The sequence below is a fragment of the Meles meles genome, chromosome 4 (genome assembly GCF_922984935.1).
Source record: "Meles meles chromosome 4, mMelMel3.1 paternal haplotype, whole genome shotgun sequence".
Classification (NCBI taxonomy): domain Eukaryota; kingdom Metazoa; phylum Chordata; class Mammalia; order Carnivora; family Mustelidae; genus Meles; species Meles meles.
In genome coordinates this window covers 147,277,445-147,304,629 of record NC_060069.1, presented here as the reverse complement: position 1 = coordinate 147,304,629, position 27,185 = coordinate 147,277,445, and the positions used below count along the sequence as shown (strand labels likewise).

Here is a 27,185-nt window from a genome sequence, read left to right as displayed (position 1 = left end):
TAATAATAATAATGAAGTTTGCTCTCCATAGACATAAGGAACACAAGGCTTTAAGGTTATTGCAAGGACAGAGAAGACTACTGGAATTGAGGTTCTCTTTCTTTAAATCCTGATTCCGAACATCTCTGGTTCCTCACAACATTCAACTAGTAGAACTGGCTTTGGTCAACGGACCTCTTGGAGACTGAGGGATTGTGGAATGAGAAGGGGATGATGGCCTTAAGCAACAGCAATTCCCTGCCAAGTCTGGAGGTAGTTCAGAATCTACTAGGGGTTGTTGGGGGGTCCCAGGTCTCAACAATCCTTTCGTTTATTCAAGTGAACGAATTCTCGGGATATGCTTCTCTCTGCCTCCGGGGTGACTGACTCCAGAGCGTTCTCTAGGCACTGGTCAAAGGGCTTGATTGTTGGACAATTCTGAGATTCCCACCTAGAGCTCACTGATGCTCTTAGAACCTCGAATCACCCCAGGATCCTCTGATGCGCTCCCTGAAAAAAGTGACCAGATGTCTTAGCAAGGATCTGGGGAAAGTACCTGCAGCTTAGGGTCCACAGAAGCACCCTTGCTCTCCTCCGCATCTCGCATCTCGGTAAATTAAAGGCAGGAAAGAACTGTGCTAATCCTTCCAGATTCAATTTTACTGATGTATTCACTAATGAGCCCTGAAGAATGAAGGGGAGTGGGAGGGGCTCCTGTCCTTTCAGTAGATCTTCTAACCACTACCAGATAAGTGGCTAGAAAGTCCTGGGATTTTCCTTCTCTGTTAGAGTTAATAATTGGAGGGAAGGAAGGGGAAACCTAGTTCCTGTGAAAATGCCACTCACCTAATACGCACTTACCTACACTCCCTTGTGCCCACTTCCCCCCCCCCCCCCACAGGAATTTCTGAGAATGACAGTAAGTCAAGCCCTGGAGTGATGAGTGCTTGTTTTCGGGCAGATAAATACAAATCAGGGTATCTAGTTTTTATTTAAGCAGGAGAAAGAAGAGAAAGTGTGGGCCGATTTTTTTTTTTTTTTTAATCTTAGAAAGGGGGGAAAAAAGCCCAATTTTCTGCCACGGTTAACACTTTCTCGCCCTGCCTTCTCAAAGCAAAGCGGAGGAAGTTCCAATCCCCCGGAATTAAGGAACAGATTGCGGGCATCGATGAAAGGCGCGCGGAGAAAGGGAGAGCCCTGGGCTCGCACACAAAGGAGCAGAGTTCCCAGGCGGCGGCGGGCGGCCCTGCCCGGGGCACAGCAGCACTCCGGGCGCAGCGAAGCGCCAGGAACCGCCTGAAGCTCCCCGGCTGCCCTGCCCCTCTGCTGGTGGCTGGGAGAAGTTAGTCACCCGGAGCCCGAACCCGACCAGCTTCCCGGCGCGGAGAGGCCGGGGAATGAGGAGGGAGGAAACCCAGTACCCGGGCGGCTGGGAGGAGGAGAGAAGAGCGCGGGGCGAGGGGGCGCACGGGAAGACCAAAGCCCTAGGCTGCTGGACGGACTTGCAAGGTCTTTGAGACCGGAGCGCACGGGCGTGCGAAGAGGAAAAACTTGCGGCAGGAACTTCCTACCGAGGGGGAAAAAAAAAAGAAAAGCAGGAGAGAGGGAGGCAGGGAGAGACTTGAAATGTCTCAGTAACTTTAAAAACACAGCAAAACACCCCTTTCAGGAGATGAGGTAAGCCGGGGTTAGCCAACCCCGATTGGTTGTGAAATATCAGACAAACCCGGAGCCACTGCGGCTTTAAATGAGGCCAAGGAAATCTGTTTTTCTTACCCCAATACTTTTTCCCTCTCGCCCTTGCTCCCTCCCTCGTCCCTCCTTCCACCTCGCTGGGTCCATCTCGGTCTCCCTTTCCTCGATCACCCCCCTTCTCTCTCCCGCCCTCCCCCATCTGATTAGGCGCGGACCGGGAAGGGTGGGAGGGGTGGGGGAAGCTCTCCCTTTAAGAGGCAGCTTGCAGTGACGAATTGTTGAAATTGCCATTGCAGGATGGCATGCCGCTATAAATTCATTGTTCCACCTCCTCGCATCTTCACAGCGCTCGCGCTGCTCTCCGCGCTCGCAGCGGCCGACTGGGGATGACGGCCGGCGGGAAGACGCTGCATCCGAAGGGACACGGACGCGCCGCTTCACGGGCTCCCCGCAGGCCGCCCCTTGCATTTTTTGTTTTAATTTTTATGGCTTTTTTCCTCTCTTTCTTCCTTTCCTCCTGGTTCTAGTAGAGTCAAGGAAACCCACAAAATAAAGGAAGTGGGCTCTGGAGCTTGGAACCCCCGCCGCCGGCGGGTACAGAGGAGCAAGGGGGGCGGGAGGCAGCGCGCACCAGTTGCCCGCCTGGTGCGCGGCACCATCCTTACTTTTCTTCGTGCGGCGATAGTGGCTGCATTTGGGGTTGAATTTGGGTTAGTTTGGGGGTTTTTTGTTTGGTTTTTTTTTCCCCTTTCCTCGTATTTGCGGAACCTCCACAACCTGGCTTTTCTCTTCTTCATTTTTCCCCCTTTTTCCGGAGCACGAATCCAAACATTTTCCAAACCAACAAAGAAAAGTTCGCACGCTGGCACTGAAGCTGGGACAGGCTGGCGCTGACGCCGGTCCCCCTCCTTCCGACACTTGACTCAACCTTGCAAGCAAGTGTGTGTGTGCCCCCATCTCCCGCCCCGGTAACTTCCATAGCGAATAACAAATACCCATAAAGTCCCCGTCGCGCAGCCCCTCCCTGCGGGCAGCGCACTATGCTGCTCGGGTGGGCGTCCCTGCTGCTGTGCGCGCTCCGCCTGCCCCTGGTCGCCGTCGGCCCCGCCGCGGCACCTGCCCAGGATAAAGCCGGGCAGCCTTGGGCTGCTGCAGCGGCCGCCCAGCCCCGCCGGCGGCAGGGGGAGGAGGCGCAGGAGCGGGCCGAGCCTCCGGGCCACCCGCACCCCCTGGCGCCGCAGCGCAGGAGCAGCGGGCTGGTGCAGAACATCGACCAGATCTACTCCGGCGGCGGCAAGGTGGGCTACCTCGTCTACGCGGGCGGCCGGAGGTTCCTCCTGGACCTGGAGCGGGATGGTTCCGTGGGCGCCGCTGGCTTTGTGCCTGCAGGAAGCGGGCCGAGTGCGACCCGGCACCACCGGGACCACTGCTTCTACCGCGGTACGGTGGACGGCAGCCCCCGCTCCCTGGCTGTCTTTGACCTCTGTGGTGGTCTCGACGGCTTCTTCGCCGTTAAGCACGCGCGCTACACCCTGAAGCCGCTGTTGCGCGGGCCCCGGGCCGACGCCGAGGCCGGGCGAGTGTACGGGGTTGGGTCCTCGCGGATCCTGCACGTCTATACCCGCGAGGGCTTCAGCTTTGAGGCTTTGCCGCCGCGCACCAGCTGCGAGACTCCCGGGTCCCCGCCAGGGCCTCGCGAGCGCCCCCCGGCGCACAGCAGCCCAGACCGACGCTGGGCGCTGGCCCCGCAGTTCCTGGACCAGTCGGCTCCCTCTTCCGATGGGGCCCAGGAACCCCAAACGTGGTGGCGGCGGCGGCGCCGCTCCATCTCCCGGGCGCGCCAGGTGGAGCTTCTCCTGGTGGCTGACGCGTCCATGGCGCGCATGTATGGCCGGGGCCTGCAGCATTACCTGCTGACCCTGGCCTCCATCGCCAACAGGCTGTACAGCCATGCCAGCATCGAGAACCACATCCGCCTGGCCGTGGTGAAGGTGGTAGTGCTGGGTGACAAGGACAAGAGCCTGGAGGTGAGCAAGAACGCGGCCACCACGCTCAAGAACTTTTGCAAGTGGCAGCACCAGCACAACCAGCTGGAGGATGACCATGAGGAGCACTACGATGCAGCCATCCTGTTTACGAGAGAGGTAAGCTCACCCTGTGCGGGTGGTCCAAGCGCTGGTGGAAAGAGGTAGGTAGAGGTTCAGCCTTGCCAAGGGCCTTACTTCTCCCACAAACCTCCTGCCACTGCAAATGTGCTTAACGGCTCCTCGCAGGAAACCCAGTCAGTCTTCAGCTTTGCTCCTACAGTCAGGGGCTCCCCAGCAGCAGTCCCTGCCTTAAATGAGTAAACGTGCATTCAGGATCCATCAGTCAGGCAGAATGTGTCTAGTCGGAGACATGGTGTCCTAGATGCATAAGTAGGATAAGAAGGATAAGAAGGGACTGGAATGCTTGGGAAAATGTGCACAGCTAAATGGAAAGAGGGAGAAAGCAAGTTTGTCTTTGGAATGCAAGATATTTCTCTCTCTCTCTCTCTCTGTCTCTCTCTCTTTCCCCACCATCCCTTCTTTCTTGTTTTGGTGGGGGAGAGCCTCGACTTCCCAGGGAACCTCAGTATAAACTTCGTCCAACCTAATGGGAAGGGTTTCATTGGTTCATCCATTATAGTCACTTTTATCCACACCCTTCCTTTGTAAAGGTCCATACCTTCTTCATTGAACCACTTCTTGACATAAGTTGAGGAAAGACTCTCTTTTTTTCTTCCTCCCCCAATCTGGCTCTTTAATGGAGTTCTTACGTGCCCACCTGGTGGAATTTCAGTTTCCGGGAAGGAAGGAATTCAGGAGGGCAGGGAAGCAGGGAAGATATAGAAACCTAATGCTGTCAGGTTCCTTAGCAACTCCTCTCCCGAGTCCTCCAATGCCCCACAAGCACTGCCTGTCCCTCCAGAGCTTCCAGGCAAGGGTCACATCCAACTTGCATGTTTGGGATTTGGATGAATATGTTTCTGAAGCCCCAGTGTGGAAAGATCTGGGCAAAGAGTCAAGACATGAGGAAGGAATGTTTGCCCAGGATTTCCCTCTTTTAAGGAAGATGGTTACAGAAAGGGAAAGAAAATGATCTTTATAGGTCCAGAAGTTCTGGGAAGCACACAGTATCTATTTGCTCAATCATTCCATCACCATGTTAAGTGTGACTTTCAGACACAGAGTCTGGGCTGTTTTGGAGCCTGGCATGCTCAGAGCTCTGAGTCTACTTCATGACTCTCCTCTGCTTGGCAGCTTTAAGTCATGCCTCTCGGATGCCTGATAGAAACTGCCTTTTAAAGCTCATTCTTTAAGTGTTTGGGATCCACCCAGGGTAGCTGAAGGATTCGAAATTTTGAAATATGCAAAAGCTTGGTATGAAATGGGGCATCCCAGCTAGGATAGGAAATGCACTGATGATGGCTTGCAGGAAGTTTCGGAATCAGACAGCTCCACTACCTAATTCTCTGTTTTTACTGAGGCACCGCTGGTATGAAGGAAAAGTGTCGATAAATTTGGAATGGAGAAACACTTGTGGTCCATGGGGTGGACACAAATGTAAACCACATGTAAACAAGGGTGCCAGAGGGCAACAGCTTGGGAAGAACCTGGCAGCCCACAATGCTATGCACGATGGAAAATCTGCCTTCTCATTAAGTGATGTAAAAACCATCCTTTAATTTCTCTGCGCTACATAAATCTTTGACACGGAAGAACATTTGTTTTGTAGCCTTCCATATGAAGTGGAGTTCTCCTGTAAAACTAGCCCTTTCTTATTTGGTTTCTAAGCCTTTTTTTTTTTTTGGTAAGCAATTTTCCACGTCTGGATTTCTTGCTTTGCTGCATCACAAGAAGCTGCCAAGAAGAAGGCTTCAGAGAGTTTGTGGAAGGAAGTTCTCTAAAGACAGGAAAAAAATACTTTTGTAGGCACACTACTCCAAAGACTAGGTCATTTTAATAGTTCAGTTTCATTTTTTAATACAAATGTACATTCCACAACTTCTAAGACAAATAAAAATTAATAGAAAACCCCATTCCTCCCTACCTCCTGCCCCATCATTTTCCTAACTGCTTCCCAGAAAAAGAAAGAAAGAAAGAAAGAAAGAAAGAAAGAAAGAAAGAAAGAAAGAAAGAAAGAAAACTAGTCCATGGTTCTGAATGATCTGTCTGTTGCTTTTTCTGGATTTGTGTTTTATTTGGGAAGTTAGCAATTCCTATGTTCCAAGCTCTGAAACATATCAGAAACATTTCAAGTAGATAGAAGCAAGGGAGAGAGAAATTAGCGGTCTATCTTAATGTTAATAAGTATTATAATAACATACATTTTCCAAACTAGTCTGCACATGGAAAATATTATACATGGGCCCTCCCTGGCCTCCCTGCCAAGCAGAAGCATACTTTTGGTAAAGCAAATCTCATTTAGCTTGCGGTTGGCCCTCTGGTATATACATCTAACTTGAGGGGAACCAAATATTTGAAAAAGCATGTGTATGGTGAATATACATACTTAATTTAAAAGAATGCTGTTAATTCGGGGACTGAGAAAAATATTACAAGACCCTTTCGCGGCATTCATTAAGAGTACTTCAAAAGGAAAAATTAAGCTCCATCTAATACTTCAGAATGTGGAAAATGAGAGGACTAGAGCAGAAATAATCTGAGTTCATCTAGCATAGAAATCAGATATCTTATGACCTAAAAAAAAAATGTTCATGACTATTTTTTTTTCAATGAGAAATGCCCTGAGTTGGCACCAGGATCCAACTTTTACAACTCTGTTTTGAGTGTAAGACGTGTGTTGCTTAGCAGCCAGACGCCAAGCCATCAAATCCATGTTTTGATGGGCTCTGAGCACTGTTCAAATTTTGTGTCCAGATGTCTTCTCTTAAATTGCTTGTTTTTCGGGCTTGAAGCAAATGTGTGAGGATATGTTTTCCACTCCTGTTTACTAGACCAGGCCACCTTGAAAGTTGTGTCTAGGAGTCAGCAGAATAGTGCTAGTAATTCTTTTATCAAACTAAAACACTCCACTGAACCCCAGCACTCTAATTAGAGAAACTTTGCACCAGGCAATTCTCTGGCATAGGAGCCGTTTTCATTCTGGAATAGCCCTCATGCTGGAATTCACACCACTTCTGCCATCAAACAGTAGAAATCTGATCTCCCCAGGATTTAGTTTTGCTTTCCAGAATCCTTTCCTTGTCCCTGGCTTCCTCTTTTATATTTAAATAGGTTTTTTAAAACCCACTTCAGAGATCATGTATTCTTCTCTAGAAACAAAAACCCTGCCTGGTGAATGACAAAATCAGAGATTGTTTAAGGTCCCCCCATCCCAAACCTCACATGGATCAAAAGCATTGGACTGAAAATGAACTACAGACTTTGCAATATACAAGGTCCATTTACTTTCGTTAACTATGACTGTGCCAATTAATAGGCAATTGTCTCTCTGCTACACCTCTCTTTATGTTGTTCTGCCTTGCAGTGCTCTCCTTTACCAGCCAGTCCCTTGTTAGGTTGTGACAATAGGGAGCCCTGAAGGGGGAGACCAGAAGCTAGGAAGAGGAAGATGGATATCCCCTTTCTTGCTGATGGGATTGACTAATTCAATCGCATACTTGAGTTCAAATCCCGTTTGAAGTTTGCAGTGAACTCCAGTCCAGGGTTCCCAGCCTGTAAATCAATTCCAATCAACAAAAATCTAAATAACTCAGAAATGAGAAGATCAGGAGCAGATTAAACAGCTCTAGCTGACATTTTAAAAACACATGTGAATTGCAAGTTCCTAAGAGAATAGATCTTAAAGGTTGTCATCATGAGAAAAAAAAAAATTGTAACTATGCATAGCGATGGATTTTAAATAGACCTATTGTGGTAATCGTTTCACAACACAGACATGTATCAAATCATCATGTTGTACCTAAAACTAATATAAGAAGTCAATTATATCTCAATGGAGAAAAAAGGAAAGAAAGAAAGAAAGGGAGGGAGGGAGGGAGAAAGAAAGAGAGAGAAAGAAAGAAAGAAAGAAAGAGAGAGAGATATGCTAAGGAATCTAATGTCCATTACAGACAATATACCACAAGACACAGGACGTATGTCATTTTTGTCTTTCTCACTTTTGGTGCATATCTAGGAGTGCCTTCTACGTGTGAGGCATGCATTTATGCAGCTGAAGGCAGCAAGATGGGATATACCTGCTCCCTACCCACTTTGGCTTATCACCAGGGAAAAGGAAGTGGGTGCATGCATGAATCTCTCTAGTGTTAGGAACTAACTTGGGTAAATGTGACCCGAGTTAGGACAAAGTCTGTGAAAAGAGAGGGGAGGAGTAATCAATTCTGCCTGTGGATCTTTATACAGACTTTGATACAGATGTATGATTGAATTAGAACTCAAAGGATGGATACATTTTATTTGGATTCAGCCAGATTTATTGAGCATTTCTTAGGTACTATCCATCATCATAAGCCATTTTACAATTAATTCTTTCTATAATCTGCACCCATACTATCATCGTAATTGGACAGATAAAGTCATTCATGAAAAGAGATAGTCTTCTAAGAGTAATAACTGCCAAATGGCAGGTAGAGAAGCTAGCCCTGTCCAGTGCTCTCTAAACAAGATATTGTAATTAATTTATTCAGTCAGTATGTTCCTAATAAGCAGAGAGGGATTCAGAAATTTGAATGTGACCCCTTTCCTAAGAGTCTATTCCAGGAAACAGACAAGGAGGTGGGTAATTGTTATATAGCATGATGATTTTTATGATACATGTGGTCATTAGATATCTTGCAAATACATTAGAAGGTTGCCTAATCCATCTGAGTTCAATTTGGAAGAAGGCCTAAGAGTTAGCCATAAGGAGAAGATAGGCTTTGGGGACGTGCCCAGCTATCTTGTGCAATGGTCCAGGGGCAACATATGAAATGTAGGGGATTAGAAGTGATATGATAGACAATAGAAGAACAGAAGGGTGACAGAGTGTAGAGAAGATGGTAACAACTAGATTATAGAAGAAATTATGTGTCCTGAGAGAGAGATGGAGAGAGAGATCTCAAGTTCTCTTCATTTAAGGACATTAACTAATTCTATTGGATCGGGACCCCACCCTTATGATCTCATTTAACCTTAATTAGCTTCTTAAGGGCTCTGTCTCCAAATACAGTCACATTGGGGATTAAGGTTTTAATACAGGAAGTTGAGTTTTGGGGAGGGAGATGCAAGTCAGTCCAGAGCACCACATTTAAGAATTTAAATTGTAAATTAAATCCAGTGGGAATCTATGGAAAGGACACAGCAGTGACCAGAAATATGTTCCGGTGTAAGCCTTCCAACATGAGTAATTGAACTCAACCCAGGGGGAGCCTTTTGCAGGCTATTTCAGTAACCTGCAGGAGGAGACTTGAGATAACCAAAATTAAAGCATTAGCATTAGAAATTAAGAAGCAGGACCAAATCAAGAAATTTTAAAATGAGGTGAATGCAAGTTCATTAAGCCTTTCCAGCAAAAGGAATGTTTGTACTAAGGTTTGGCACCAAAGAGTTGATAAGATATGTAGGAAACTGCGGATGAGAGGGGACATAACAGTGCTGTGGAGGCTGATAGGAAGCCTGGGTTGCATTGTGGAAGGCAGACTGCACGGTGCAGCCTAATCAGATCTGGACTCTAGAAGGTAACTGACTGCAACATACAGGCAGGGATGTTACAGGAGACAAAGGGACCACTTAGAAGCCTCAGATGACAGTGCAGGCAGGAAGGAATAATGGAAGGAAACAAGAAGGAGTAGGCAGTTACCTGACACATTTGGTAGATGGAATCAGTAACTTACACATCAGATGTGGCAGGAGAGAGAGAGAGAAGTGCAAAGAAAAGATGTCTAGGTTTCGCACCCAACACTCCATCTTCTTCTTCTTTGGAGTATCTTTCTCAGCACATTTTGTAAATTTAGTAGGCTTCTAAATTGAGTCTTAATGAATATACCATAGATAGGAAGACCACACCATAGTATTTGTCACAGGGAAAGAATTTATTTGACCAGGCACAGATTATAAATGTAAAAGATAACGGTAATGTCAAGAAAAACATGTGTGATGATTTACCAGTAACCTAGTGAGGGTGGTTCAGGAATTGGGATGTTTAGCTATAGATTTGAATTTTGACTTCACCGGTCTCAAGTTTGCAACTTTGGAGCTTTGCAAGCCCTGAGCTTTTATTTCTCCACCTATAAATTGGAGTGTTTTCATTTAATACCAACACAGGAATAACTAGAAAGATGTCGAGATCACCTGGTCCAAACTCCTTATGTTAATGATGAAGGAACTTTGTCTCAAAGCATATAAACATCTTAGGTAATGAGTCTCACTAATAGCATTAGAATTGAAAGTGATTTAGTTTAAAAAAAAAAAGTGATCTACTTTGTATTCACTGTGTCTAATCAGCTTCCATTCCCATTCTCCAAAATGGCTTCCAAACATCTCCTCCCCACAGTCCGTAACTTGCTGCCTCCCTCTTCCTTTCTTCTTCCTTCACATTTACAGACAAAATGCCCCATGTTGGATCTCTGGGCCCAGACTGTCTTTCCAGCTTCCCCTGATTGGGTTCCACCCAATTCTCCAGTCATGACAAACTTCCTGTTATTCCACCAAATAGAGCCTGCCTTTTACCATCCCCTGATGTATCAGCCAGTCTTTCGTACCTAGGATACCCTTCCTCTAAGACTGTCAGACTTCTATTCCTCCCTCAATATCTAGTTACCCTTTTGAGACACTTTTATTGATTCACTCCAGGAGACCATGTCGGTTCCCTTCAGCATCCCCTCAAAAATCTGTTCATAATCGCATGTCATAATCTGCTTTCTTCTTGGCATATCTGTTCTGCTCGCTAGAACTTGATGTCTCTTAAGGTCAAGATCAGATCATATTTATTTATCACAGTGTCAGCAGATTGTGGGCACATGATAATTGTGTTAGGGATAAGTGAATCTGGACTCCTTGGTCCCTAATCCAGTTGGGCTCTGTATGTTTGATATTACCTACTTGTACCCATAAGTGATAGAGACTGTGTAACATGGGTTGTTATAACAGTCAGACTAACTAACAGGCCTGATTAACGTAGTTTCTCTTGAGATCTAAATCAACACCTCTACTATTGGGGATTGCTGTATAGGTAGCCCAAAAGACAGATGTCAACTCAAGAATTGGATGCACAGGATTAATGTAAATTATGGCATGTAAGTGTATGTATTTTTTGTTTGCTTATAATATTTTTATGCAATCCCAATTTTTTAAAAGGTTTTATTATTTGAGAGCGAGAGGTTGAGAGAGAGAGAGCAGGAGCAGACTGAGGGGCGGGGGAAAAAGTAGACTGCCAACTGAGCAGGGAGCCCTGTATGCGGCTCATTCCGGGGAATCCAGGATCATGACCTGAGCAGAAGGCAGATGCTTAACCAACTGAGCCACTGTATGTTTGTATAATACATGTAACTTAAATATGTACTGCACATCACAATTAATTCTTCTATTACTAATCCTTCTTCATAGGAATTGGGAAGAGAGACAGTTATCTAAGGCTAGTTAAACCCTCTTCCATGTCCTTCTCTTGAGCTCCATGCTTTACCATGCTTACAAGATGATAATATCTATAGAAACAGAAGTTGCTGTTATTTAACTCCAGATTTCATTGTACAAGGTATTCTTGGTTAATTTGGGCTTCCATTGCTGCAATTATGATGACATCTGCTTTTCTCCCCTTGTGTTTCTTTTGGCTCTTTCCCTCAGCATGTTTATGCTGCTTGAAAGACCAGCCTCCCAGTTAAGGCTAGAAATCCTGCCGCTTCTCTTACTCATTCCACTTTGTGCATTCTCATGTTTGTTTGGTTCGTTTTCCCAACCCAGTACAAACCATTGGGATTTGTTAAATTGTACTATCTTGTAGGCATCTGCTTCTCAAGGTAGCATACTTCACTGGATCCCTGTCCAAAGGAATAGATCTGGATGCTACTAGGCCTTCGAAATTCCACGATGAATCAAAGATATTGACCTATTCATAGTCCTCTAAATGGCCACACCTGGTGAAAGGCCACCATGTCAGAGATGTCCTTGTCAAGTCTTCATTGGTCTTGCTGACCATCTCTCCTGTATTTTTGAGTTACATACAATGTTCCAGTTATATTTCCTGGCCAACATCACAAGCCCACCTAGTAAGCCTCCGCACTTTAGCAACACTTCCATTTCACTAAATCTTTCTTTGCATTGTTATCTACACTGTAGAGGTAAGAAATTGCTCTTGCATGAAAAGAACCACCTTTAGCATAACAAAGATGTAGCTTAACTTCTGATCTACACTGACCAAGCAGAAAAACTCTGGTCAGCACTTGTAATTTAATTACCTTTTATGTGAACAGTGTCTGTGATTCACATTTTTCCAGTATCCCCTGCCTCCAGATCCATAAGATGGATGGATGGATGGATGGTAGATGGATAGATAGGTAGATAGATAGATGCTGTTGCCCCCTTAGTATCCTTACTCCTGTTCTGAATTAAAAAAAAAAAAAAATCCAACAAACTTCAAATAAGGTTTGGAACTGTAAATGTTGTTATAAATCTCCACCAGTAAATAGACATGAGTGTGATGTGCTATATTCTTAATAAATTTGATGCATAAGCTGAGGTTTAATATTGGAACGAACATTGGATAGCAAAAAAACACAGGCATTCATTGCAAGTCTTGGGAATGAAACCATAACCGGGTGTCGAGGTTTGAAATTGTGTGAATGAAATTGAAAGGTTACTAGTTTACATAATTATAGTTACAAAAATATATAGAGTATGGCCGTGTCATCAAGGGGTTTAATCAGTGTGGTTTAAAAAAAAAAAATGTTTCTGTTGATAATTTTGTCACAGGCACACATTTCTGTGGCAAAGGGCCAAGTGCACTTAATGCAATTCAAGGATAACAAGGAGACTTGATAGCCTGTAATGAGCAATTGCTACAGCAAACAGAGAGATACGAAGAATCCAGTTTAAACTCTATTGAAGAGGGCCATTTCCATTCGCTGTGGCTTTTCATCTGGGCTTATTCATGACATGTGGAATAAGAAGGGGACACGATTCTTGCATTTTATTATTTAGATATAATGAACTTCAATTTGTGAAAATAAACATAAATCTTATTTTTTAAAAATGTGTGCAGAAATAACCCATGGTGTCTAGCAATGACAACTAAGTCTTTCGTCTTAAAGTTACTGAAATGATTGGAGAAAAACAGGATTAAAAATGTATTGTACTATATCATTATCTCAAAGACTGATTATTATGCAAAAGTGTGTTCCAATTTCAATTTTAAAAACTACTAATTTGTTCTCAACAGCTGTAATTTGAGATCCCACGGGATGACATATAAGGGTACACAGGAAAGTTGGGGAGGCTATCGCTGGTTTGGGGACTTGATTCACCAACACTACTTGGCCTAAATTTCCACTGTCTGAAGCTATAATAACATGGTGGCAGCAATGTAATTCATCACAGCTGGGGTCTCATAATATATGGAACACAATAAGGACCTGAAAATGTACTAGAAAGAAGATAATAGGGTCTATCTTTTAGATATTCTTTACCTTGGCTGGATTTGTGTGCGGCAACATAGGGAAGATTTAGAAGAGTCTGTTGACACTGAGTAGGTGACTTTGGTTATGTAGTAATAATATCTTACACTGACTTCCAGGAATCTGTTGAGATCTTACTAGCATGTTGCATATCAAGGTGTGTGAGCTCCCCATTGCATCTGACTGTATGTCACAATTCACCTCAATTAAGCAAATGTTGGTTGAGTTTGTAGCATAAGCCAGACGTAGTGATAGTTGGGGATGCAAACATGGTAGCTGTAATAGAAACAACACTTATTATTGCAACTGGTAAATAATCATCTTTCATAATAATTGATTTTTTTTTAAATCCTTTTCTTCTATGATTATTCACTCATGGCTTACTAGGATATTGTCTTGCTTTTGTGGATGTAAATGTACATGTTAATTTTCATTGAAAACAGTAGTCAAGCACAGAAGTTGTAATGTCTTTTAAAGCTCAAATAGCATATAAACGGAAGCTTATTACAGATCTTTCATGTCAACGATTTTGGTTTATATTTTCTCTTCAAGTTGTCTTCTGATGTCTCTTTCAACCAAATTGATCATTTTTAATGATCATTTTAAGGGGGTGTGACCATGTTTTCCTTTGAGAATCTCTTAAGAGCTATACAATTTCTCACCAGAAAAAAATGCACACACTCACTTGTATAAACACAATATATTACATATATTTTCTGAAGATTGATCAGACTGAGAAATCTACATGAAATCTACATCTTCAATCTGCCTGAAATGCTATGAGTACCACTGTATACATTTTTGAAGACACAACCCATGATGTTACAGCTCCATTTGGAAATCAGGAGATGATCTTCTGAGGAATTCTGTTCTTGAATTACAATTTTGTTTCCCATTTGAATTACCAACACGCTGACATTTTGCACAAATAGGTGGTTGCAGTTTGTCCCAGTGATAGAAGATAAATTATTAGGCCAGGCTTCTGATAAATTTAGCATGAATTTAAGCCAGAAGAGTAGGGCTTTAGTAAGCCTGACTATACGTGAAAGTGATCCCAGACAAATGTGCCTGCGTATATGCTCTAGAGCTTTGGGAAAGCTACCGCGGCTGTTGTAAGGGACAAACCACAATCCTAGGACATCTTTTTAAATGTAATTGAGTCCCATCATCCTTCTGTGCCTCTGAGGCCCAGGGAAGCTCGGAAGAGCCGATGCCATTCCTTTGTCATTGGAACATTTCCAGAGCTGAACAGGTGATACCATAAACATATCCCACTCTTGCTGTCTGGAGTGAGCAAGAGACTCTACAAGGTGGCTCCTTCTGGATGGCAATTGATTTTAATGATTTCTTTCTTTCTCTGGGGCAGGATTTATGTGGGCATCATTCATGTGACACCCTGGGAATGGCAGACGTCGGGACCATATGTTCTCCGGAGCGCAGCTGTGCTGTGATTGAAGATGATGGCCTCCATGCAGCATTCACTGTGGCTCACGAAATTGGTATGCAGTGCTTTTTCCCTTCCCTCGCCAAATCAAACACTCACAACAGCTGCAACAGGAACCCAAATGCTTGGCAATTAATCCCAGATTTCTCCAGGTTCAGACGTTCTGTTGGGGATTACATTTGTTTATATTTGCACTCTCAGGGTTAACTAGTTAAGGAGGAGGATGGCAAATCAGGCACCCAGTAGACGTTTCCTATTTGACAGTGTCATGGAAGAGTTTAAGAAAAATTTGCTACTGTTCCTGTCTTCTTAAGCTTCCAGCAATGACTCTTAGATGGAATTTGTCACAGTTGATTATGGAATGCAGGAATGCCCCCTCTTAAAAGTTACTGAGGCTCTACCGACTCATCCAGGGCTAATCAGTTTGCACAGAAATTTGTCATGTTTATTCCATTGTGAGTGATCAGAGCTCCTGTCAAAGGGGAACAATAGCTCATGATAAACAGTCCTAGCTCCTTTTTAATAGCAAAGACAGAGAAACCAAGACCAGCAATCAACAGGGTTTGTTTTCATATGTCATCCGATTTGTGTGTCATAAGAAACACACCTAAATCTTAAAATTAGAATTTTAGGACCAAGCTCATTGTTGAAAAACATCCCGCCAGTTAAGAAACGTGTTTTCCAGGTGATGACCCAGGTTCCTAGATACATGAGTACTTTAGTACTTAGAATTAGACATTGGAATCAGACACATCTGGGCTCCATTCTTGTTAGAGCACTTTCTACCATCTTATTTTTGGTCTTATTATTTAAACTCTAGAAGCTTGTTTTCATATCTGAAATACAGGAACAATGGTGCCGATTTCATGGGGTTATTTCAGGGACCAGATTGGGTAGGTTATAGATAACAGCTGTTATTTACACCCACGTACACTTCTGTTTTTGCTTTTAGTTAACTAGTTCATTTCGTTTTACATGTGTGTATCACCCTTAGCATCATCCTTTTGGGAGCAAAGTATGGTTTGATACTCTTTTTTGCTGTATTTTTATTAAACGGATTTAGCTTTTAACCTAAAACCATAATTTTTTTTAAGATTTTTTATTTATTCATTTGACAGAGAGAGATCACAAGTAGTCAGAGAGGCAGGCAGAGAGAGAGAGAGAAGCAGGCTCCCTGCTGAGCAGAAAGCCCGATGTGGGACTCGATCCCAGGACCCTGAGATCATGACCTGAGCCGAAGGCAGTGGCTTAACCCACTGAGCCACCCAGGCGCCCTAAAACCATAATTTTTAAAGAGAAACTAAAGCTTCTTTTTCACATTCCTCATAGTAGGCAGAGAACATTTCACAAGGGGTAGATTTCTAGCTGCTATGTTTTCTTTGGAATGTTAAAGTAACTTCAAAGCAAAGATGTCATTGTATAAGTCAATATATTGCAGCAGTGAAAATAGAAATCAGTAGTTAAATTTCAATTCCTAAGTATTAATCATGACCTTAATTTTCTTAACTGACACTCTTCTTACCCTCTAAGGAAAAAAAAAGACACAAAAACATAAACCCTTAACATGAATAACCATCCAATGGCATCACTGATAATAATTTACACATTATTAATTAGACTTCTTTAGCTTCAAGATGGAGTCCCTTCTCTGCCTCAGGGATCTCTGAATCATGCAAGAGATTCAGATCCCCAGTCTCCATCTCTTGTATATAAGGCAGGCGAACAATGAGGTGTGACTCTCTGGTGTGCTTCTCTAGAAGACCTGGTATATCCGAAAAGCTTTTTAAAACACGTATGCCATCTGAGCTTCTGGCCCCTGGGAGTATGTTTTCACCCTATCTCTCATTCGTACCTATTAAATTGATAATAATACAGCCGAATATATATATCCTTAATCAGTATTTCTTACCTATCTCTATCGGTGCATGAGGGGGTTAGTGGGAGAAACACAAGAGCTGCCCAAAGCAACATTCAGAATGTGCAGTGGAAGCTAAGAAGAATTGGACTAAATCCTTAAGAGGATTGTAATTGAGCAGGGATGATTTCAAAAGTACACCAGTAATTAGTCACCATTATTCAGAGTGATGGAACTTCCAAAAGAAAGGTTCTAAATCCCTGGGTAGGCAAAGGCTGGTTCATTTTGGACTGGGGAAGCAAGACCGCTGATCTGTGACATTGTCCGTCCATAAGATTATGAGCCCTAAATCCTGATCTTCTCAGGAAGGGATTACAGAGTTCTTGAGGAAAGGGCTGTTTCTTCCTTCAGTCCTGCAGTGAACCGCTCTCACAGATTGATAGCATTGGGGAGGTTTCCTGTAAGAGTATCACCGTGGCAGTAAATGCAAGTTCTTTGGGGGTGCACTGACTCTCCAGGCAACTGGGCTGGAATGTAGAACCTTCCAGCATCACCTTTCCTGGCCCTCCTGAATTCCTAAACCAAGGGTTGACACCAGCAGACCTGGGAGTCTGAGAGGTAAGAAGACAGGTGCTGATGAGAACAAAGGTTTTACTAAAACTGTACATGTATGGTAAGAACAGTGCAAGATTGGACACAGTTTTACAAGGGAATGGTGAAGGAGAAATGTAAGCTTCTATGTGAAAAATCAAACCTGAATCTTTGCTCCATGACTACGCCCTGGCTTCCCTTTAATTTCTTGGTTGAGCCAGTCTATTTCCTTCTTTAGAATTCTCTATGATCCATCCTTCAGTCAAACACTGCCTATTTAATTTGTCTTTCTGCATTGCATATAGCCAAATCAGAGAAATTTAAGATCTGGGGATGGGGGATATGGACTTAATTTCCCTTTCATAAGGAGATCTGGCTTTCATTTGCTTTATTTTCTAATTGCTTTATTATTCTTTAATTTCACTTTTTGCCTAAATATTGTGAGCATGTGTTACAAAGTACCAGCCTTAAAGAAATTAGAGACGATAACCTCACAAAATATTTCCTAATCATCTGTCTGTGATTACAATCTTGCCTCCGCAGCCAGCGTGATCTTTGGTAATGCCGCTGGCAGATCTGTTTCCAGTGCTTTATTTTTAGATCGTTGCATGAAAACATGGGTCTGAGCTAACCACGCTCGTGTCTTCCCCTTTGCTCTTCCACTCCACTCTTATGTAATTTCCTCCCTCCCCTTTTATTAGACACTTATGTATATGTAAACACTTTCCAGATTGGGAGGTTATATATATAGACCATGGATGGTGACAAAGTGACCTCCGTGTTGCCCAAGTGCTTTGAATCTTCTCGAGCCCATTCCCAAATACGCAACCTGCTTCATGTACACAGCGTAAATACATGACTGTGCTCAAAGCATAAGCAAATGGAGAAAGTTTCCAGACTATTCCCGTAATTTTTCTACTTTATTTCTCCTATACGGAGTAAGAGGATATATCTGGTTAAGATTAAAGCTTTAATGAGGCACCTCAGTGGCTCAGTCATTGAGTGTCTACCTTCAGCTCAGGTCATGGTCCTGGAGTCCTGGGATCAAGCCCTACATCGGGCTCCTGCTCAGCGGGAAGCCTGCTTCCCCCTCACCCACTTTCCCTGCTTGTGTTCCCTCTTTCTGTGTCTCTCTCTGTCCAATAAACAAATAAAATAAAAATCTTTAAAAAAAAATAAGGCTTTCATCAATGGACTTACAGTTTCTCAGGCAATGCTCTACTGCTGCTTCCTCAAGCAGATAGTGGTTTAAAATACAAAGTCATTCTATCTGAATCAAAATTTTCCTTTGATCTTTTATGCCCTCTATCTGAAGAATGTCCTAACTTGAAAATGAACATGGAAGATAAATACCGGCAAGTCTGAAATACCTATCTTACACCTTTTCTACCCATCATGTAAAAGTCAGGATGGTTTCAATGAACAGTTCTGAAATTGACTTTTCCTGGATCACATGTTAATGTGGATACTTCTCTTTTCCTGCTAATTGTTTCTTTAAAAAGATGGGGTGCCTCGGTGGCTCAGTCGGTTAAGCATCTGCCTTTGGCTCAGGTCATGATCTCAGGGTCCCAGGATTGAGTCCCATGTTGTCTCCCTTCTCAGCGGGAAGTCTGCTTCGCCCCCTCCCTCTGCCGCTCCCCCTCTGGTTCCCCCTGCTTACACTTGCTCTCTTTCTCTGTCAAATAAATAAATAAAATCTTCAAAAAATTAAAAAAGAGCTAGACTCTGGAGTTATATCATCAACTGATGCCAGCACAGGCTTCTGGAAGACAGATTTTGATATGGATAGACTCTACAGAGGCAGTAATAATTTGTCTTCCCTATGGCTCTTATGTATATGTAAACATTAACTTAAATCATTAGGACATTTTAAAAAGTTGCTTTACACCATCAAGAACACCGTCCCCATCCCTGTGCCTTGACTGAAGGCAAGAATGTGGTTATGGCCATTTTACAACCCAAGTGTGAACTGTAGAAAGGTTTCAAATGAATGTAAGTTTACATTTTGAGTTTATATTTTTAACTTGTCAAACTTTTATTATTGGCTTGTAATACTAAAGATTTCACCTGCTGCCCACATGGTTCTTCAGAATAATAATTTTATTGATGTTGTGCCAGCTTCTAATATGCTAGGGGGAACAATCTGATTTTATTTAGGCTATGAAATCCATAATTTGTGAACTTGCTGAAGCTTGGCTTTATAGTAGTTCGTTATAAAATGTGCTAAGTGAATCTCCCCACCATGAAAGACTCCAAAATGCTTCCTAAGACAAAGTCAGTCAACTTAGAAAATCAAAGCCAAGGGTGCCTGAGTGGCTCAGTCAGTTAAGTGACTTTCACTCAGGTCATGATCTCAGGGACCGGGGATCGAGACCCATATTGCGCTCCCCACTCAGTGGGAAGTTTGCTTCTGCCCCTTCATCTCTTAAGCCACCACCCCCGCTACTCGCTCTCTCACTCGTGTTTTCTCTCTCTCTAACATAAATACATAAAATCTTTTTTAAAAAAAAAAAGTCAAAGCCAAAGATTCAGCTGGAGGCCGAGGAAGTGGCTAAGAGGCAACAGCCTGACTGCCCGTGTTTTGCTGTGGTTGGACGGAGTTCTCTGGTTGTGCTGATCTGCGTGTGACTGAGCTCCCATGGATGATTAGATTAAACAAGGCTGGGTTTTAAAAAGCTGCAGAGGCCCTAGAAATACCGTAGACCAAAGCCAATTCCCAGAATCAGATCTCAAGACTGACTGTGAGATGTGAAGTGAAAGAAAACTGGATTAAACTTGGTATTTACCCCCCAAACCTATAGCTTTAGATCAACATGAACTGAGCCTTTTTTTTTTTTTTTCCTGTCCAGCCTGGAGCAATGCCACACTGTGTCTTTCTCAGCCCCCAGATGAAAGGTGGGAATGGGTCAATACTAATATGTCCAGCAGCACTGAGAGAGTGAATGTTTAGTGTCAGTTCTGTATTTTTTAAGTCCTATCCCAATTTCCCTTCCTCTTGGGGAGGCCTAGAGATTGTCTATCACACGAGTGGAAATCCAAGTTGAAGGTCGCATAAAAAGTAAATACATCACAAACGTAATGCATGATTTTTTTTCCCTCTAATGAGTAGTCAATTTTCCCCTTCTCTCCTAAATCAGGAGTGTCTAGTAATATCAAAATTTAGCAAGTAAATAAAAAATGACACACAGAGATACAGTGTTTTTAAGTAGTTTCCAAACCTGTCTGAGGCCAACAACGAGTATACAACAAGGGTAAGAGGTGAACCCAATTCACCTGACTCCAAAGCCCAGGATTTTGCTGCTTTCCTATAATGGTCTGTTAGTATTCATTTTTCAGGAGGTAATCCTGCATTTGATTCAAAAGGAGATGGACACAGCTAGCTATAAGGTGAAAAAATTGAGTTTTCTTCCTTCCAAATTATATAATTGATACAACATGTACTTACCATTTATGTTTAATGTTTTGAAATGGGTCTTTGAGAATTTTATTACTTCTATATAAAGATTTGCATTTGAATAGACATGTATAATCCAATTATTAGAGCTCCTGAATCTCTTCTTCAAGGATTCTGGATTCTGATCCCATGTGAGTTGTTGGCTCACTCTTCAAACCCTGGCAAGACCTTCTTACACCTCAATAATCCCAGCTGGAAAATTAGGTAAAATAAAAACATGACCTCATTAAGAAACAGATGCTTCATCTGAGCAGTGCTTTCTTAAGTAAACACATTACAGAGCTTGTGACTTTTTTAGGATGTGGTTCTGTGTCCCCTTGTTCATTGGTCAGTTTGGGGTCAAGAGACAAGAGTTTGAAATTCTGTTTAATTTTCAGACCAAAGTTTAGAAAAACAAACAAATTTCCTTCCTGAGGTTAATGTGATAAGTCAGCCCTCATGGTACAGTAACACCTGAGCTGAATAAAAAGCTGGACCAATATTATCCTTTGTCATAACGTGTCTTCCTCCAGTGTATATGATCCCAGATTTCCTAACATCAGATTCATTTGTGAATTTAAGGAGGCAAAATACTTTTTTTTTTTACATTTTTTTAAATTGTTATTTTATTTTATTTTATTTTTTATTTTATTTTTTTCCCATTTTATTTATTTTTTCAGCGTAACAGTATTCATTGTTTTTGCACAACACCCAGTGCTCCATGCAAAACGTGCCCTCCCCATTACCCACCACCTGTTCCCCCAACCTCCCACCCCTGACCCTTCAAAACCCTCAGGTTGTTTTCCAGAGTTCATAGTCTCTTATGGTTCGCCTCCCCTCCCAAATTTTTTTTTTTTTAATAAACATATAATGTATTTTTATCCCCAGGGGTACAGGTCTGTGAATTGCCAGGTTTACACACTTTACAGCACTCACGATAGCACATACCCTCCCCAATGTCCATAGCCCCCTCCCCCTCTCCCAATCCCACCTCCCCCCAGCAACCCCCAGTTTGTTTTGTGAGATTAAGAGTCATTTATGGTTTGTCTCCCTCCCAAGCAACATGGGGGCTTAGGGGGATAGGAGAAGAATAAATGAAACAAGATGGGATTGGGAGGGCAAAATACTTTTTAAGTCTAATTGTATTTAATGAAATGTTGCCTTTAATTTCATTTAATTTAATGCTGCCCTTTGCCTCTAAAAAGATGATTATCATACTAGAGAAATTACCAGTGACTAATTATTTGCTAATTCTGAGATAACAATATAATTCAGACTCTTATCCTAGAGACCTTGCTTTGACATAATTTACTGTGAAATTCATTTCCTTAATGTAATCCCAATAAACTCGTTCCTGATGTCACTTTGTGTGATGGGCACTCGTTAGCAAGACTGTTGTATTTGCGATATGATTTAACATCTATTAAGAATAGATCAGTATTTTCTCCAAAAGCATTTTCAACTTACATCTTGATTTTTACTAAGGATTTCAAACAGCAAGATAGAGTTCTGAGGACTGCATCACATGGGAAAATATTGGATTACAGGGTTGCGTTATTCTCTGAGTTTCCCTCTGACTCCTGTAATACCTTTTTATTTTCTTCTTTTGTATATAAATACAAGTGCCATTAACTAGTACATCCACTACTCAAGTGTGTTTGTTCCTTCGTCTCCTCAGGATTTGAGATGAGAGGTTACCAATTACATCAATCAAGAACTAATGATTGACTAAGAAAGATAGCATCATGAGCGAGATTACTTTAAGCCAACAAACTGCTCTTCAATCTTTTGCATGTCTACTAATTACAAAATATTAATACCTCCAAATAAAAATACGAATAAAAATACAAATACTAATTCGTCCTTAGAGCAAGACCTTGGGGCCTCTACTGGAAACCCTGATAGGGAATTGCCTCCTTAAATTTAATATCTGCATTGTCGCTTCTCAGGACGGTTCTAATGCGTGAGCTTGGTTGAGCTTCTTCAAAACTCTTACCTTCAAAATTGCTCTGACTCCTTCACTCCTCTTTTCTACATGGACTCAAGAAAGAAATATCTATATTGCCTTTCTTTGTGGGTTTCTTGGCCCTGTCACCCCGCCTCCTCCAAGGACATCATGCCTCAACTAACTCTGCTCTGTGTTGTTCCAAAAACTCATCATGAGATACAGCTTGGTCAAACAACCAGTTAGTTTAGGGGTTGTAAACATTTTCTCCAACAATTCTTTATATTCTTCCTGTGCAGTCTTATTCTCTGGGACGTATTTGTGTAAATCCCAGCTGTGCTAATCCTGCTAGAGGCTGCTTAGTGGAGAAATGCTTAGTCTCCAACCCAGACCTGTGATTTTAAACATCTCTGCAGGTGATTGAGGGACAAACTCACTGGAAAAGGCGGATGTTCTAGGAGATTGGTGACATCATGATACATTCTGATTTAGCCTTTCACAACACCGACTTGAACTGTATTATTGTCAGCTACAACATTGTAGTTTAAATTTCTTGGATTTCTGGATTTTCTGTTCATAATCTTTTAGCACCATGGTGTGTTTTCTCTAATGTGAACGTTCTTTTATTTTTTTTTAAAGATTTTATTTATTTATTTGACAGAGAGAGAGATCACAAGTAGGCAGAGAAGCAGGCAGAGAGAGAGGAGGAAGCAGGCTCCCTGCGGAGCATAGAGCCCGATGCGGGGCTCGATCCCAGGACCCTGAGATCATGCCTGAGCCGAAGGCAGCGGCTTAATCCACTGAGCCACCCAGGTGCCCCGTGAACGTTCTTTTAAAACAGCTTGTGCCTTTGTATGTATCTTGCCATTTCTTGCTCAAAGATATGGGCAAATTTCAGACCAACATTAGATGTCGTAGCATCATGATTGGGGGATCACATTTGAAAATAACCACCTCTTTTGCTGTTCCCAGCCCTTAGTATGGTTGTCACGTCTCTCCTGAAGAGCATCCAAACATCCCTCCCATTGATCTTCCATTTTCATTCCTGTCTAGCTCCTGAAGGGAAGTCACATGGGTTTCTCTCACTGTGTCCTGGTTCCAGTTATTGGAACCAGCTGCCTGTTTCCATGGGTGCTTAAATGTTCTTCACGTTGACCATGACTCCTGTTGCCCTTGAGAGAGCATGCCTCTCCCAGCAAGCTGACAGACTTTCTTCGAAGACAAAACATTTCTCCAAAGGGTCTGTCTCTCAGTTGACCTTCAAGCAGCCCATTCCTGACTCACTTTTGTAGAACTGACAAAACTCGCATCTTCTTTTAGCTCTTGTTGAAGTGGAACTAAGGTTTGTTCATGCTCAGAATGGCAATCTTTTTGGTTGTCATATAAAAATACCTTATATGTATCTTTGGCAGCAATTAAGTTACATTGATAAATTAGCAAATTTAGGGAGTATAAAATTCACAATATTATGCCAAGTCACATGCCAAAAGATTCACAAAACTGTACCAAAATATTTTTAAATAAACAGCCTTCCTTATGTAATTGAAATCTTTATAAAGTTAGATGCCTCGCCTTTCTGTATGAAAGAAAAATTTGAGGTACTCTGCCCGATTTCTCAAAGAGAATTTGGTGTTTGTTACATGGCCTGTATTTTATTTATTTATTTTTAAAGATTTTATTTATTTATTTGACAGAGAGAGGGAGGCAGAGAGAGAGGAAGAAGCAGGCTCCTTGCTAAGCAGAGAGTCTGATGCAGGACTCGATCCCAGGACCTTGAGATCATGACCTGAGCTGAAGGCAGAGGCTTAATCCACTGAGCCATCCAGGCACCCATACATGGCCTGTATTTTAAATCAGAAATCTGAAACTTACCCTCCAAATGAAGTGAAAATCACTTGGATGCTATAATAAAAATTCATCTAGGGGCACCTGATGTTTCAGTTGGTTAAGCATCTGCCTTCAGCTCAGGTCATAATCCCAGCCCCATGTCAGGCTCCCTGCTCTGAGGGGAGTCTGCTTCTCCCTCTGTTTCTGTACCTCCCCCTCCTCATGTTTTCTCTCTCTCTCTCTCAAAGAAATAAAATCCTGAAAATATTCATCTAGAAAGTGCTAATTGTTTAGATACATTTGGAGGAAAAGACTATTGCTTTGTTAAGTAAATATGACTATCTTATGAACTAGAATGGAAAGTCACATGTTTTTTTAAAATACAAAACCTGGATTCAAATAAATGTTATGTGGCAGAGGTCACCTTAGGCCAACTTTCCCTCTTTCTTTTCTATGCCAGGGAAAAAAACCCAAGTGTGAAACTTCCACACAAATCCCACAATGTTAGCTGATAAAGATTCTACGGTGGAAAAGTTCAAGAAGCACAGAGTGCTTTCTCAATAAGTGTTAGATGTACCAAGTAACTTTAAGCCATTTTAAGCTGGGCATGATGAAATGTTCGGGTTTTTTCTGAGCTGCGGGTAGCAGGAAAAAAATCAACATACCACCCAAAACTTGGACAAAGCCCTGCCAGTCTGTTGCATGCGACTTGGGCCATACTTCACAGACTCTGATGCACATTCATGCTACTGAGCAAATAAAACGTGAGAGCAGGAGGTTTCCCACCGAAAACTTGCTAGGCTGGCAAATGCTATTGAAGTAAATAACTGCATAAACACCATAAAAATGTGGAGCTTTGGAAGGTCACCGAGCCCTAGCCACTTAACTTCAGCCACAGCAGCAAGCAGCTGCTTCAGTGGACAATCTTGTTACGAGGTGTTGGTGATTTAACAAGTTGGCCAAAAGTACTTGGAATGTGGCATGAAAGATTTCATCTCTGTTGGGTTTTACTGTTGCATGCTGGACTTTTTTTTTTTTTCTTTTTTGGCAGAATGGCCAAAAGTCCATGCCTTTGGCATACAGGAGCCCAAAAAGAATGCATTAATCACTTTTCTGTAGTATTTTATACACCCTTTTTAATGCTATGTGTATGATTCTATAAAGCTTTACTATAAAAGAAAAGCAACTGAGGTCTACTTGTCTGCTTTTTTAGAGTCTATACAAACCACTGTCTTGGAATTTTTTTAAAACAGTATTTTATATTTACTGGTGAGTGTCATTTTATCCTTAGACGATGTGAAAATTAATTTTATATAATAAGAAAACATTTTTGACAATAAGAATGTGGTTAGGATACCTAGCTTGATAGACTGGAAATGCAGTGTGGGATTGCAGAGACCATGTGTGGTGGACCGAGGCAGAATGATAAACTGATAAATTTGGACAATGACTTATCTTTCTAGTATTTGTTTTCTCTTAAAGCTTTAACACTTCATGATGGGCATCTTGGTATTTTAGACATTTCTTCAATGTAAATGGGTGTGTTTTCAAAATATATCTTTCATGTGTGGGATTAGCAAACATGAAGAACTTTGCAAATGAAAGAATTGAAAGAATTGGTAGGGTGAAGGCAAGCTTCTCTTTGCCTGGAATCGGCAAGTTCATAATTTCTCTTTCTTTTCCCCCAAGTAGTCTCTCAGATTGCTAGCTACCTATTAACTTGGCCAAGAAAATAGAAGTCACTGATATTCAAAAACCATCTATTAAGTGCTTGCAACTTGCAGAACATTAGTTAAAGACAGAGATTTCAACAGTAGATGGAGGAGATGCTCTCTGATCTCATGGGGCTCGTGGTTGATCAGAGAAGGTGGAAAATTAGACAAGTAATCAAAATAATATGTAGTGAGGGCTATGACATAATCCCACAGTTGCCAATTCTGGATTATAAATAAGGCCTGTTTTTACATGTCATTGAGCATGTGTGATCCAGATGGATTATGGGAACATCCACTCCTTAACGTAATTTTTCAGTTTTCCCCTAAATGTTCACCCGAATGACTGCTCTGACTACACGCAGCTTTAATTTCCCTGGGGGTCCAGCCTGTGCATGAGAAGGCAGTTAAAATGAACTCATGTACATTCGAGGGAGGTGGGTGGGATGTGGGAAACCAAGTGCTCGTGTAATTGTCATAGAAAAGTAGAAATGCAAAATCACCCATTATTGTACTCCTTCTCTTCTCTGCTTTAGGACATCTTCTCGGCCTCTCCCATGATGATTCCAAATTCTGTGAAGAAAACTTTGGTTCCACGGAAGATAAGCGCTTAATGTCTTCCATCCTAACTAGCATTGATGCATCCAAACCCTGGTCCAAGTGCACCTCAGCCACCATCACAGAATTCCTGGATGATGGCCACGGTATGTGTCATTTAAGACAACACAGGCTCAATAACAACACTTAGGGGAGATTATTACCAGTGTTACTTTATGACATCCTCATGAAGCCCACCATGCCTCCTGAGACAATGGTTGCTTACATAGGGTCAGGAAAGGAGCAGAGGGATGGTCTGTTGGTGTACAATGCCAACGTCCTTGGTGGCATTGTAGCTATGGTATTTTTGCTTTGGAATTGAAAAGTTCAAAAGAGAAGCAGTGTGGGAGACCACACAGAATGTCTCGCCAGTGCCCTGAAAGCCTGGCTTTTATTCCGCCTTTCACCACTAGCTTCCTGTGAGAATGTTGGCAGACATCTTGTTTCCCTGCTATTAATAAGACTCTCAGGATTA

General features: G+C 42.4%; 1 protein-coding gene across 3 annotated transcripts in view; it reads left to right on the top strand.

The window, feature by feature from the left end:
- Positions 1-2,583: 2,583 nt before the first annotated feature.
- The window catches only part of ADAMTS5 (ADAM metallopeptidase with thrombospondin type 1 motif 5), a 43,509-nt gene continuing 18,907 nt past the window's right edge, over positions 2,584-27,185 (top strand). For all 3 annotated transcript variants that reach the window (XM_046003629.1, XM_046003630.1, XM_046003631.1), the window contains exons 1-3: positions 2,584-3,818; positions 14,673-14,805; positions 26,650-26,817. In XM_046003629.1, the coding sequence (XP_045859585.1) occupies positions 2,715-3,818; positions 14,673-14,805; positions 26,650-26,817 (1,405 nt within the window). In that variant the 5' untranslated portion in view covers positions 2,584-2,714. The remainder of the gene's footprint in view (positions 3,819-14,672; positions 14,806-26,649; positions 26,818-27,185) is intronic.